This window comes from Harpia harpyja, chromosome 8 (genome assembly GCF_026419915.1).
Source record: "Harpia harpyja isolate bHarHar1 chromosome 8, bHarHar1 primary haplotype, whole genome shotgun sequence".
NCBI classification, from domain to species: Eukaryota; Metazoa; Chordata; class Aves; order Accipitriformes; family Accipitridae; genus Harpia; species Harpia harpyja.
The window spans coordinates 199,104-214,198 of record NC_068947.1 but is presented as its reverse complement, the minus strand read 5'-3'; the positions used below and the strand labels follow the sequence as shown (position 1 = coordinate 214,198).

Here is a 15,095-nt window from a genome sequence, read left to right as displayed (position 1 = left end):
CAATTTCAAAGGTCATATATTCCTCCTCTCTTTTTTTATTACATGTAAAACTATTGGAGTGAGTAAAAAGTGCTCGTTTGGAACTGCCTAAGAGTGATGCAGGGAGGCAGAAGCTGATTTCATGTCCATTTCAGTGGTGAAATGATTGCTGCTTTTTTTCAAGTCTTGATTAAAATCTTCCGCTCTGTAAAGCTTACTAACTAGCCTGTAATCCTGGGATCGTGTTCCCCAACTGTCAGCTTTCCTGTTGTTTCAAAGGTCACGCAGAGCCATTTTGAGACTTCGTCGTCTTAAAATCTGAACAGTCTGTTGTAAACTCACTGTGTTTTGAGTCTGCAACTATGAGACATTTTATATCCTTTTTTTTTTACAGTGAGAACCTCAGAGATTGTTTTTTAAAAGTAGCAAAATATTTTGCTACTTTCTCCTCTGATGGTTTGTCCTAAATAAATTCTCCTTACTGTGGCTGTGTACATGGTGGGAGTCCTATGTGTACTTAAAATATGCCATTACAGTAGTCCAATAGGCTTTTAAATCCCTCACTTACATGAATCATCCATCCCTGTCCTAGCAGATCATTTTGATTAGCTGTAATTTGTCCCATTTGAATGGGAATTAGCTTCCACCAGCTCCAGAATCCCCTAGTCCTGCTGTACAAGCTGAGGAGTCCTGCATGAGCTGCTTCTCCTCGCAGCTTTATGGACCACGGCTAGTTTTATTTCAGCTTTCATTATCTGCAGGGGAACTGTTCGGTGCTGATAGTGAAGGCTGCACACCTCTCTTTCTTTTCTTTTTAAAATACATGAAGACATTTTCATCCACAGAGATTCACTTTTCAGCCTCTGAAATCAAAGCCCTTCCAGGACAAACAGTACGAGCAAACGGATGCCAGCACAAGAGGAAAGGGAGATTGCATCCCATGTTGTGTGAACAGACAAATGCGAACAGATGTACAGCTTGGAGCTGGCAGAAACCCTCTCTGCCAGTAGTTCCTTTCTAGTTGTGACAGCTGGAAGGAAATGAACACACCACAAAACCACCATGATAATTGCCATTACCCTGCGTTGGCAGTCTCGGCACTGAGGTCAAGAACTGGAAAGACAAAAGACTCATCTACCCTCCCAGGTGGAAGCTGAGGCAATTGGCAAGGCACTGGGAAAAATCTTAATGAACGGTGGCGCACCTTAGAAAGTCTGGTGTTCAAATGCAAGAGGCCATAATTTTACTAGATTTCTCCCTTTCTCATATTTAGTTTTTTTCAGTAGTTATGGAGGCACTCTTTCCCCAAGCAATTGTGCTAGTGCTGTCCAGATCCTTAAGAGTGGGGTTTTCAAACAGGTCTGAACTCTTCTTCCCTCAACTTCCATCTCTGCAAACCTGTGCTGCCAAACAGGTCTTCCTCTTATTGGAGACCCTTTTGAGGGAAGGATCTTTGCATATGCTGCTTATTCCTGCGTGTTTTGAAAAATAAGAAACGGATGCTGCAGCTTGCTTGCTTTCTCTCACGTATGTACCACCTATTGCTACTGAGTTCAGTCCTTGCCTGGGAATGTTGGTGGTACTCTGTTAGGAACATATGCCTCTCACCTGGGCGATGTTACTCAAGGTGTGGTCTACAAAGTGCTTTTCTGTCTGTCAGTCTGTCTCTCTTTTTTTTAAGTCCCTGTGCTCACATGAACAAAACAGTGGGGAGGGAGGAATGAATAAATAAATGCTCGGTTTTAGTCTAGCCTTGGTTTATGCCTATGCTTCGGGGGTGAGGTGCTAGATAGGTCATTGTAATGTACTGGGGACTTATTGCTTATTAGGCTCAGTGGGAAATGGTGGAGGGTTGGGGGTTTTTTTGGTTGGTTGCAGTTTTGGGGAGTTTCGTTGGTTTGTTGTGGGTTTTTTAACTGAATGCTGTCAGCTGTTTGTTTATTTCCAAGGGACCAGCTCAGCCAAAGGGAGTTTATTACTTTCATACATCTTTGCATTCACCATAGTGTGTTAATGGTAAACTGTCTTTGCCTGGGTGGTGTTTGGCTACAGGAAATGAACAGGTTGGGGCAAGTTTAAATGTTTGGAAAGAAAACAGAAATGGAAGCCTGGGATGAGTGATAGGATTTGTATGCAATAAACATGGGAAGGAAAATATATGAAGAACGAAGTAAGAGAAAATCAGAAAGGAGAAAACCAGGTGGATGTACTAAGTTAAACTGTTTCAGATTTGGATGCACTAACTGTTGAGTCATGACTAGTGTCTTTGACTGTGTTGAGCTGGGATTTTAAAGAGGAAAGTTAGAAATTAAGATTTTGAACTATGTCAGGGGTGTGAAGTATTTTATCTTGACGTGATTTAATCTGAAAACATGGGCTGAATCCTTGTAATTCCCTACCCAATTCTTGGGGCATCCTCTCTCAGTCCTTAAATTGTTTCTTCCTAATTGAATGAGCTGCTGCTACCGACTCCCTCTTGATGTGATTTCTTTTAAAGCCAGACCAGTTGAGGAGCCAAAACCTAGGAATACAGGACTGGGTTTAATTTCATATAACTTCATGTCTTTATATCATAGCTGTCTAGACTCTCTCTCATTGTAGTCCATGGAGGTCTAGCTGACCAAGTTGATGGTATGAGTGATCTGACCAGCTACCAACATCTGCTTTACAAAGAGATGAATAGCCCTCTTGACTCTATGGGTTTTATTGACTAGATTTCCAGTATCTGTCATGGGAGCCTCAATACCCATCTCACTTAACTTTAGCATGTGAGCTAATTCCCCACCTAAAGTACTGTTTGTTGCAAGCAAGATGGAACAGTCCGCTTGAGCCCTTCACTGAAAGACCTAGTTGGCACTCAGAAGGAGATGTTCAGGTGCACATGGTACTAACCAAGAAATGCTGGCCAGATCCCATGGTCTGCCATACAAGGGGTCTTGCTTGAAAGTCCAAATGTCCAGAATATCTAGCCCCAAAAGTCTATCCATACAGAATATTTCTCCTCTCTTAGATCTTCATTGCTGCACAGTTAGAGCGCTGTTGCATATCTCCTGTTTAAAGTGGCAAAAGGCAGACAACAAGCATTTAAATATTCTGTTGGTCTTTTTTAACCCCACTCTGACCTGTACATGAATACGGGTGGTGCTAGGTGAGTGTGGCATATGCCTCATCAGGCTTTAAGATCAAGTGTGGTGGCTTTGTGCCATCATGGTTGAGCTGTGGAGGGTCTCCGAGGGGCAGGCACATGCTGTCTTATGCTGGACCGTGCTCTGTGGACCAAGCTTTCAAGGCACGCACTTTGAAACATTTGTTTAAAGAATGAAAATGCACTCCATACCTTTATAACTGTGAATGCACGTAGGAGTTTTTGTTTCTCAATAAACAAGAAATGACTTGTGTATCAGAAGTCTCAAAAATTAATAGCTTTCCCATGCTTCCTGAGGGACTTTTAGGGGTTTTCTTGCAGTACGTAAGTTCTAGAAAGAAGGACCTCCTTGTTTTGTGTCACAGTGATGCACCCTTGGTGTGCGAGATGCCAGACTAGGACAAAACGTTGCCTATCTTCGGTTCTTAAGCAAAGAAAGATGGGAACTCTGTTGACGAGGATGTGGTGGGAAGGATGATATTGAAACAATGCAGAAAATGTGACTGTTTTGAGACAGCTGTGGGCTAAGGAACATTAGTAATCCCAGGATCAAGGGGCGGGCTGGGCACAGGCTGATGCAGGGATGTGAAGTGTCTGTTACCAGTGCTTCACTGGGAACATGCGCTTCTTTACAGTGAAAACTTATGTTTTACCTGGAAAATAGTGCTCCCTTCCAGATAGTTGATTACATTGTATCCTGCCATTTTCTCTTTTAATTTTCCCCTCTTAGTTTGAAAGTATCCTCATCATTTCAGTACCAGGATATTATGCTGTTATTCTAGGCGAGCTTCGGGTATATGGGCACAAAGCAATGCTAAATATTTTAGCGATTAGTAATTTTTCTCCCCAAACATGAAGAAATGTTTCAGATGGTTCAACAACAGAATGGATTTTCCTAGTGTGGCTGCAATACCAGGATTTTAACAACTGTGGAAAATATGTTTTCCGCACTAAAATTAGGGGATTTGCTTGTGTGTGTAGGACTGCCCCAGAGTACTCTGAAATGCAAACTTCAGCATTAGGAGTATGTGGTATAGTCTAAAAGAAATGCAACTTTACATAAGAGGAGGGGGAAGCATTGGGAAAAAAGTGAAATGTGAGTGAAAAAAGCAAATTGCACAAATTAACATCATTAATGTTGCGGTGGCAGGCTGGCTCCATTCGGGAGGGCAGGAACCAATCCCAGCCAGAGGAAAACAAGGTCTTTGACTGAGCCCTGTAGCATGTTTTTATAAACTTCAGCACAAAAAGAAACTAAAACATCTGGCACCAGGATATTATGCAATGTTGTTTTATGCTATTTTCATTGTCTAAGATTCTTCATGAGGACTGTTAATGAGTCGCTTATTGTTGTCGATCGCTGTCCTGAGGTGCCTCTGTGCAAGTGAAGGAGCGCAGACTTCTCTGAATTGCTCCCTTCGGTGCGCGGTGGCCACTGCTGTGCCAGCCGGTTTCACCTCAAAGCTTTCTTGCATGCCAGAAGTGCGTGAAGCTGCTTCTTGAGCCCTTGTGGGTCAAACCTCTGCAGGGATGTGCAAGGTGGTGTGATAACCCAGGTGCTCGGGGGGGGCTGAGCAGAAAAGGTTAAAAAAGAAAAGTTGGGAGACACAGTGGCGTATCAGTTTTACAGCGTGCAGGAGCGTGGGTGGTAGGAGAGCCTAGGTCGCGCATGTAACTTCAGGCCTGTGGTACGCAGAGATGGATGCCTTTGCTGTTCTTCCCCTCCCCTTCCCACTGGGCTGGGTTTGCTGCAGCTCTTCCCCGTCACCGGCTGCATCAGGGCAGGAGCAGGAAGGCCACGCTGCTTCGCGTGCTCTGTGTGTGTGTGGTTTGATGTACGGTTCCCCCCCCCCACTTCGCAGCTGCCTTCAGCCCAAGAAAATGTTACCCTCCCAGCTCTCGGTGCTCACCTTTCTTCCCGCTCTTGCTAAGCCGAGCGGCCCTGGAGCCTTGCCTTTGAAGCTGACACCTTCCTTTTCTCTGTCCGCCTGCTTATGGCCAAGGGCCGCAGCTTTCCTTCTCCTCTTCGTTCTCGGGCTGGCTGCTTGCTAACTTTAATAAAGGTGCGATGCTCACAGGTCTGGGGGTGGCTCTTATCTCGGCTTCCACTGCCTGCTTTCATCTCCCCGACCTCCACCTTTTCCTTGCGCTCGTAATTGTCGTCTTTTCACCTGACTGCTTGTCTGTTCTCTCAGCCTAAAAACTGCCTGTTTCAGTTAAGTTCTCTGGCTGAGAAGCTGCTCATTCTTCTTTTGGATTCATTTCTGTTGCTAACGGCTCACTCCATCTGCCGAAGCCTTAGCCATGCCCCCCCGGTCCCGGGGCCGTGCCTTGGGCAGCGCAGGGGAAGGGGACCAGCTGCCCCGCGGAGGAAGGCTCCAGGCTGGTGCATCTGAGCTCTCCCGCTCCGGAGTCTGCCACGTACTGTGGCCTTCATCCGAGACGCACAGCTCCGCTATGCTCCTCGGATTTGGTGTCTGGCGTCCTGCAAAGCCCCTGCCTGATGGGGGGAAGAGAGCAGAGGAGAAGGTAACCCCCCCCCACGACCCTCTCACCCACCCTGTAATAAAAGCCCACGCCCAAGTCCAAGTCGAAGGAAGCTTGGAGCCAACAAGGGCTGCCCTTGAGGGTCTGCAGTGCTCCTCTCTCTCTTTCTACCTTACATATACCCATCATTGTAAAACATCTTCCTCCTACCATTACGGCTTAATGACTTTCCCTTCAACTTCACAAGAGGTATTAATGTCTCCATTAACAGCCACCAGAAATGGAAGCTCCATATATCATGAGTGCAGCTCCGTGTCCTTCTCCTCATACAGAAGTTTCAGAAGCAGTTAAAATGTAGCCCTGTAGAAAATTAATGGCCCAATATACAAAATCTGTAATTGCTGCTAGAGGCGAGGAGGAGGAGGTGGAAGTGCTCAATCTTGGTGTAATTAAGTATCTTGTTCTGTGGCTGCTTCTCCCCCGTGCCGATGGGATGTAGGTGTTGGGCTTCACACACGAGAGATGGTGGGAGGCAAATGGTCCCTACTTTGTGTCGTTTGCCCAACAGTTAAGCATCAGGAGAGGTGCCGGTGCGTGGGTCCTGCTCCCATGGCACTGCCTTGAACAATAGGGTTGCGTGAAAGGGTGGCAGGGGGAGGGAGCGGGAGCTGCTCTAAGCCTTCCCGGAAAGATGCTGTTGGGAATATCCCCCTGCCATTGCAGTTTAAGCGATGGAAAAGCTGGGCGAGCCCAGTCTGCTCTGTCTGCCCATTTCTCGTGGGGTGTCTCCAGCCCGTGTCGCCCCGTGGGGGACACCCATGGTGACCAGCAGTGCTGGGGACCTTGGTCCTTCTGGAGACGGCCCCATAAAGCCAGGGGGGCCGGTCCTGGGTGGGGAAAAGGAGGACGCTAGGACAGCTGGAGCCTGTTATGGTTTTCTCAGCCCTGTTTCAGAGCGCAGAGGCTGCAGTTACTCTTGTAATGGCCTGGGGGAAAGATGCATCCGCATGGCTGCTGGTCTGGTCTGCCTTTACAACCAGTACCAGTTGGCTTTAAAGTGAATTAGTTGCCCGTAGGCATTGGGTGTTTTGAAAGTGCTTGTATGGGTTTATAATGGTATAAAGCTGATTTAGCCTAATTTGTTGTCAGGGTTTCTGGGGCTTGTGGTCTAAATTCAGTTAAACCAGACCACTGTGTGAGCGCGGGCCGGGAGGTAGCCTGGGCATTGAAGTTAACGTGGGAGCACCAATAGCTCCCAGTAAAGGCCTGCAAAGGAGAGGAGGGAGAACCTCAGCAGCTGCAGCCAGTGTCGCTGACGGGCGCTGCTCTGCCTGTCGCCAGTGCCCCGTGGCCGGCGGGAAGGGTGTGCAGCAGCTGGATGCCCTCCCTCCGCCTGCTGAGGATGCTGCGGGGATGATGCTCGCACAAGGATGGCAGGGATCGGGGTGGTCAGTGCAGCAGATGTAACCACCAGTGTGAGAAGCACACACTTTTTGGAAAAAAAAAAAAAAAAATTTTTTAAACAAAATCCCAGAAACTTCTTTTGAACTTGGTTCTGTCAACTGCAGAATAAAAATGACAGCAGCTAATGCTGTGACCTCCTCCTTTTTAAAGAATCTGCTGTAGCCCTGGGGAAAAAAAACTACATTTTTCAGAAGGTTTTTGACACTCTGGAATGGGCCCAGCTGAAACAGAGTGGGACAGTGACAACTGGGATGGCTGTCCCAAGGGATGTCGAAATCCTGAGCCTTTGCACTGCAATAACCAGAAGATGACACATTTCATCAGCACAGTTTCTTGGAAGGAGCAAAACAAAGTAGCAGAGTATTTTCAATTAAGAAAAAAAATATTTAAAAAAATACAGTCAGATGACTAAACATTAATGAATCCATCAACACTTTATGCTCTTCTGAACATTGTCAGTTCTGCCAGCTTTGGGAAAAAGAAAAGGCTTTAAAAATACTTAAAAAGCGAGAGTTTGACAGAACTTGATGCTATGGTTATGTGAAAGTCCCCCATTTTTATATTAAGTGAGGGGGCAGCGATCCTTCAGCCCAAGAAAAGAGAAACAGCATGCCTTTCCTTACTTCCTAATGCAGATGCATTTTCTGAATAGCGAATTGGTGTCTGCTGGCATCAAAAGTTTCAACAGCTTTTGGCACGACACTGGTGCCTACGGGTGCAATTAGACTTCTAACCCTGAAGCCGCTTCTTTGGGCAACTTCTCATTGCATGAACAACTGCAAAAACCTTCCCAAAACTGTCCAAGAGGAGTCTTGGAAGTTCCTTGGCTGCAGCTAGGTAAAGGAAGGCACAGTTAGCGTGCAACAGCATCCAGCTGATGGGTTTACAATGGCTTTTTTTATTTAGACAGTACTGGTGCGGTGCTGGGAACATGTAATTTGAAATAACAAAAAAGAAGTTTTTCTACGTGACAGGTATAGCCACAAAAAAGGCAGTGCCCACCAAAAATTGTTCTCCTGCTCTCACATTCATCCTTCTGCGGGGATGGGTTTTTACAAGCAAGCCGTGTGAACTTAAAAGCCAACAGACAATAATGCATCTCCACCTCATTTCCATACACAAGTGCAAAACCGTAACCTACCAAAACTTTTATTTTAGTTGTACATTCACATTTCTCCATTGACGTGGGGGGCTTGTACACTGCCAAGTGATAAAGTTACACAGTTCTGCTCTTTCATGTGCATTGATTTCAGCCATCAAAAAAACTTAGAAAACTAATAATAAACAACCTTTCCATGTATGTGTAGTCAGGCTGGGAAAAATTATGTGACTTTTCCTTCCCTTCCTGCCCCCTGGCAACCAAATTCCCCCAGCTTTTAGGCTTTTCTCTTTTAAATGACTAATAACATTATTTAATATTTTAAGACTGTTTCCTACAGGTCTCTCGCAATGAAGCTGGCATTAGGTGCACACTGGGCTGTACTGCTCGCTTGCTCTTGCTCTCGCTTCTCTGGAAGCTCGTTTGGGCGCATCGTTAGTGGCTGTTGTGACGTGCTCTCCAACAGTGCTGCAGGACAATATAATTTTTCTTAGCCTGCTATTTTTTCTTAACATTTTAGGCTGATCACAAGTCAGTTGCAACGCTTTACAGTTTACAGACTTTTTGCCAAACCTTCTCTGTATACTGAAAGCAAGTTAGAAACGACAAAGAATGCCGCGACCAATTAGCACGTACAAACATTTATTTTGAAATTTCCATTCCGACCGTTATGAAGAATTACATCATCAAAGCACTTTATGGCAGTGAAAATAGCTCTTACCCCTCTGACTCATCCATTACTCCATTAAAGCTGCAAAATGTGCAATCTGCTTGAAAAATAGGTTGCTTTTTATTCAGTTTCCCATGAAAAGTCAAAATTCGATAACAAAAAAAAGGAAAGGAAAAAAAGAACCAACCCAGCTTATAGGGACTCTCCATCCGATCCTCTCCCCCTTCCCCCAAAAATAACTTACAAAGATAGTTTAAAGTTTTAAATGAGTTTAAAACCAAGTGCATCTTTTTTTTTAATTTTTTTCTTCTTCTCCTCATAATAATCTTAAAATTCTAAAAACCCATAATTTACTTTCTTGGAAAAAAGGCAGCGAGCCGTTGCTTCTTGATTGGAAGAATATGTATCTCCGGCGAGTTCATTTTCTTTAGCTTTACGCTCCTGTTTTTGACGGGTTTCCTGAGGGCCTCGGCGCTGTCCCGGGGCTCGGGCGGGCTCTTCACGTCGTAGCACTGCAGCACCGAGTCCTGGGGCAGGTCCCTTTTGAAGGAAAAGTTTTTGGTGGAGACCCCCGACAGGCCCTTGATCTTGCCGCAGAAGATGGTGGGCACGGCGTCCTTGACGGAGACGATGACTTTGGCTGTCTGCGAGGTGCTGACGATCTCGATGTTGTTGCCGGCCTTGGGCTCGCAGCCCGCCCGGCCCGCCGGCTCCACCAGCCACTTCTGCGGCTGCCGCAGCAGCTCGGCCGGCCCGCCGGCCGCCCCCCGGCCCTCCGCCTTGCCCGACGCCTCCTGGGGCTTGCAGGGGGCGAAGGGGGCAGCGGGGCCAGGCAGCTTGTCCGGCGCGGGGTGACCGCCGGCCTCGGCGGCGGCGGCGGGGGGGGCCGGTGCCGGCCGCCTCCCCGAGGGGCCCCGCCGGCTTACGGCAGGAGGCGAGGGACAGGTCCAGGGCCCCGTCCTCGGGCGGCGGCGGCAGGGCGGCCTCGCTGGCCCGAGGCGCAGGCGGCCCTTTCATGGAGAGGTCCAGCGCCTCGTTCTCGCCGCCCATCTTGATGACGGTGTGGCGGCTCAGCTGGGGAAGCTCCCGCGGGTGGAGGAGGTCGAAGGGCTTCGTCTCCTCTTTCTCCAGGGGGGTCTGGGTGCCCTTGCAGGAGTGGGGGGGCGAAGAGCGGCGGCTTGGGCGGGTCGGGGGCCGCCTTGGCCTCGGCGCCGTGGGGCACGGGGATGGGGACGGGGATGGGGATGGGGACGGGGACGGGCAGGGGCACGATGACGGGGTAGGGCACCAGCAGCGTAGCGGGGGGCACCAGCGGGGAGAGGGGCGAGCTGAAGGCCTGGGGCGGGAGGGCGGCGTAGTCGGGGGGGGGCTGGCAGGGGGCCGAGCCCAGGGCGCCCTGCGAGGGAAACAGGTCCTGGAGGACGGCGGCGAAGCCCGGCGTCTGAAAGACGGGGGGCAGGACGGGCTCCTGCGCTTGGCCGGAGGGCTTGGGGTCCAGGAGCTGGGGCTGCCCGACGGGGGGGGGCGGCGGTGGCGGGGAAGAGGCCGGCGTGCAGCGGGCTGGCGGGGCAGGCGGTACCCGGGGGCAGCACCAGGGGCGAGTTCAGGTGCTGGAAGACGTGCTGCTCCAGGAGGACGGGCAGCGGGACGGGGCCCTGGGTGGTCATCACGTAGGGGGTGGCGGCGCTGGTGGCCGGCATCTGCGGGGCGGCGCTGCCGGCGACCTGCAGGTGGATGGGCAGGACGACGGGGCTGTCCCCCAGGCAGATGGGCTGCAGCACGGTGGCCGCCACCTTCAGGGCCACCCCGCTCTGCGACTCGGCCGGCGGCGTCAGGATGGAGGGCGCGGGGACCGTCACCAGCGGGGACAGGGCCTTCTTCATCAGGTCGGCCGAGTTGATGTTCCAGGCCTCGGCCGTGATCAGCTGGGCCACCCCGTTCTCCAGCTTGTTGTTGGCCATGGCCGAGGGCGAGTTGGTGACATCCATGGGCAGGTTCGGGGCGTCCTTGTACAGCTCCTCCATGTCGCGGGGCTTCTCGGGCTCTGCCGGCGCCGCCTCTACATTGCCGTCAGCGGGACCCGCGGCGGCTCCGGGCTGCCGGGAGCATCGGCACCAACATAACTTGGCCTGCGAGCCAGAAACATGTTATAGGCAGCGCATAAATCTCCTCCTTAAAATAATATTTGCAATTGCCTTTAAAGACCCCATCGCCAAAGAAAAGCTGCTAAACGTTTCCGTGCTTCAGGCTAACGGCTCCATAAGACAGTGTACTATATATACAGCGATGCTGGATATACATACATCCCTGAGTGTTGTACGAAGAGTTTTGAGGAACTTCTATTTAGCTGTAAACACAGATAATGTAAAAGGCCTCGAGGACTGCCTGCAGCCAGCACCCCCCCCCCCCCCCCCCCAGTACGCAGCCTGAGGAACAAGGACTTGGGCCATCCGTTTCACGTTTTTAAACAAAGCTTCACGTAAATGACAGTGCACGGCAGAGCCGAGCGACAGCGTGCTGTTTTAACTCAGCAAAAGCCCCCAAAACAAACATTTCTAAAAATAGCACGGCTAAGAAATGTTCCACCCTGGGCGAAGGGTACTCAGTTCCCCTGTAGTACTTGGCCCTTTTTCATCCCGGTGGGATTTACTAAACGCAAGCAGGCGCGCGCCGCACGCTGCGTACGGCACCTCCGAAACTGCCGTGGGCAGGGTGAGAAAGGAGCGTGGCCAGGCAACGGCAAAGCAAAACCAAACCAAACCCCGGCCCTCACCCTGCCACAGAGCTAGAGACAGTAGTGTGAACCAAGCAGCTGATTGATTAAAGACCCAAGGAATAACGAAAAAAAAAATCAAAGCAACTGCAAATTTATTTTGACAGCCCAACCCTTCATATTAACCAAGCAAATGGCAATTAAAAAAGGGCAGAGATGGTTTCTATTCATGATTGCGGTGAAATTTCCAGCCTATTTCCTAGAAAGACTACACCCCCCCACCCCCCCACCCCCAAAAAAAGCAGCAAATTAATGGCGCTGCACATGCATTTATTTAGAACGATAAATAATTTCAACCCCGCGAGCTGCCACCAGCAGACTTTGGCTGGGGGCTGGCCGCTCCGCCTGGCACCGCCCGTGCCTCTCCCAAAGTGTGCGGCGCATCCTGCCGTAGTAATAATCACCATGGAAACTTGTCCGGTTTCAGCTCCGTTACCACAGGAAAGCACTGGCACACCCAAAATTTACATTTTTCACCTGCACGTGGCTGAATCCTGCTCCCTACGAGCAAACCGTGTGCCAGGGCTGCAGCCCGGCTGGCACGCTGGCGTTGGGATGATAGGGAGGGCAGCGCCGCTCCGAAATTGGATGGGTAAGGACTCCCAGCCTGGGGATGTGTCTGCATCTGAGAGCACGCGAAGAGCTCCGCTGGCTCTGACGCTTGCAGAAATTATTTGCTCGCATAGATGTTTGTAATACTGACAAACCTGCAAAGGGGACAGGGAAAAGGGAAGAAAAGAAAAAAAAAAAAAAACCAAACTCCACAAACAAAGGCTAAAAAATGGCCAAGGCAGGGAAGCGGGAAATCTCCCAAGTCTCTCCTGAGACTTGTAAATCCTTGGATTTGGCAGCAAGATGCTACAGTGAGCGCAAGACTACAGAAATGCCAGGAGTTAATAGCGGAGGCTGGTTGGGTAAAATGCTAATAATTTATCAGACGCGTTTGAGTTCTTAAAAAGGATTTTTAAAAGTAAACAGATGAGTCATTTCTTTTCCTCTCCTGCTGCTGGCTTAAGGAGAATAACTCCGGATTTTTCTCATCTCATGAAATGTTCTGCAGAAAGCATTCACAAATACAGGGTTGAGGGGTTTTTGTTTCCTTTTCCAGCTTTGGCTCAGACAGATTACAGGCAGACAGAGGTGCCCAAGCACCGAAAAAAAAAAAAGGAGCAAAAATCAAATCCCTTATTCAGAAAGTGACAAGAGTCAGTATAAAAAAAATTGCACCGGTCGTTTTTTTTTTGGGGGGGGGGGGAAGGGAAGAGCAATCATTTCTAAAAATAAAGACAATGAGGAGACCACTCAGCAGATGCAAGCTGAAAAAAAAATAGACGTTGTTGTTTCTGTTTTAAGGAATTAAAAAGTCATTTTCTGCTGCTCTCATATAATCTCTCCCTGTTTTTAAAATGACCATTTTAAAACCCTGTGGTCTCTGCAGCATACACCAGCATCTTTGCTCCTCCAGCTGCTGCAGCACAGCTGAGTATTTTGCACATAACACTGGCTCTTCCCAATGTTTCTGTTTGCTTGAGAAGCGTGAGATCGCGGTGTTTTCATAGAGAATTAACGATCTGGCAGGGACAGGAAATGACCCCTGTTCCCCTGGCAAACCCATTTAATGTTGAGAAATAGAAAAATTAAGATGAAAATTATGCTGCGTAAGAGACTTGAGGGATTAGCATGCTGTACAGACCCATGGAGAGGGAGACAGATCACGGATGAAGATGAAAGTATAAACCGTAATAAAATCCCCCCATTGCTGCTTTAAAAGGTGACAGGGCTGGAGGCAGAGGAAATATCTAGATGAGGGGAAGAAGAGCTCATCTATCACCATCAGACACCTTGAAGAAATGCCTGTGGGCTTGGTTGGTTGTTTTTTTAAAGCATAGTCAAATATTGTTTTCCACACTGAATCCTACATATTTCTGGGATCTATAAATACAGATTGTTGAGCTCGTGGCCCTACACTGCCTCTGGGAGGGCCCTGGAGAAGAACGAGAAAGGTGAGATGCAGCCCTCGACCCAAGTTTATGCGTTTGGGGTGAGGTTTTTTTCCCCCCCCCTCACCTTTCCTATGTGGAAGTTTTCCTTACTTCCAGTGTACCTCCTTCTTGAGCATGTGATCGCTACAAAAAAAAAAAAAAATTACATACATATATATATACACCCCCCCCCCCCCCCCCCCAAAAATATTTCACGATCCTGCCCGCAGCCTGCAGCGTGGCGATAGCCAGCTGCCAGGTACAGCGGAGTCCCAGCACAACTGCCTCCTGCACCCTGTAAGGCAATTTTCAGTTTCACCTGGGAGGCAATCCCAGGGCTGCTAAAGATGTATTACACTAAACACCTATTATCAAGGTCAGTAAGCAGACAGAGTGAAAAGGATCCAAGTCCCCAAGCCTCAAAAAAGGAAACATTTGAAGATCTGGGATCAAGAGACAGTTTGAAGTTGTCCAAAGAGGTGTTTTGTAGTTCCTGGACTCCTCTTTTATACTATGTACACCGAGTACAAGGTACAAAACCGTAAGTCAACATGAAGATGACTTTAAAGTGATGTTTCAGTGTTGGTATTAACAGTGGTAGCTATACTATATTTCTCCTTTAATAAAAAATCAACCTGAAACACGCGCTGGGTTTGGGGTTTTGCGGGGGGCTGGTTAAGATTGCTGCTTCACTGCACATACATTATTCAGAGTTACTCAGTTTTTAAAACAAGTTTCATGTACCTAATATACACAAATGAAGGTAATATAATTCAGTGAAATTGCTTTAAGTTTCCTCTGTCTGCCACACCTCAGTGCCAGAAAATCAATTAATTTCACTTTTCCTACTTATCTATTTAATATTTAATTTGCTCTTTGTTTTAATTGAAAAGAAGCTTGCAACACTGAAACGAGCCCTATTGTAAATAACCCAGGCTTTCCCACCGGGGTGCTGATAAGAGTTAAGTTCATGGCACTGTGCAATGATGTGTGTAACTGTACAGGAAATGGTATGTTAGCTATACAGAAATGCCATGAAAGGGTGCTGATAACTCTAGCTTATTTTTTTTATCTCCTGCTGATGGCCGCGCAACAGACTTTTCTCAGGGCTGCTGCATGCCTTCCTGTGGGACCGCAGCACCGCACCGTACGCAGCTATCCCCGCGCTCTGCGTGCTCGCCCATACTGCAGCTTGTCCCTCCCTATCTACACAGAATTCAAATTACGCTATGAGAAGGGTCTCAGATGCTCCCTTTGTGAGATGCCCTGCTCAGTACCTCCTGGAAAAATCGGGCTTCCCTTCAGTATAAACACAGTATCAAACACAAACCAAAATTACAAATCTTGACTTAACGGAACAGCTTGGGGACAAAATTATGGCCGGATTTGGACTTCAATGTTTTGCCAAAACTCACTGCTTGCTGTCGCCGATCCTCCCGCCAGAAGCAACATGTTTGATTTTTGCTTTGCAGACGCCCGTTAACAAGGGTCACCGT

General features: G+C 48.5%; 1 protein-coding gene across 1 annotated transcript in view; it reads right to left on the bottom strand.

Moving 5' to 3' along the window:
• Positions 1-8,799: 8,799 nt before the first annotated feature.
• Positions 8,800-15,095, bottom strand: part of RAI2 (retinoic acid induced 2) — a 46,305-nt gene continuing 40,009 nt past the window's right edge. Inside the window, 4 exon segments of the mRNA XM_052793990.1 lie at positions 8,800-9,728; positions 9,730-10,015; positions 10,017-10,372; positions 10,374-10,973. Of these exon segments, the coding sequence (XP_052649950.1) occupies positions 9,195-9,728; positions 9,730-10,015; positions 10,017-10,372; positions 10,374-10,868 (1,671 nt within the window). The 5' untranslated portion in view covers positions 10,869-10,973 and the 3' untranslated portion in view covers positions 8,800-9,194.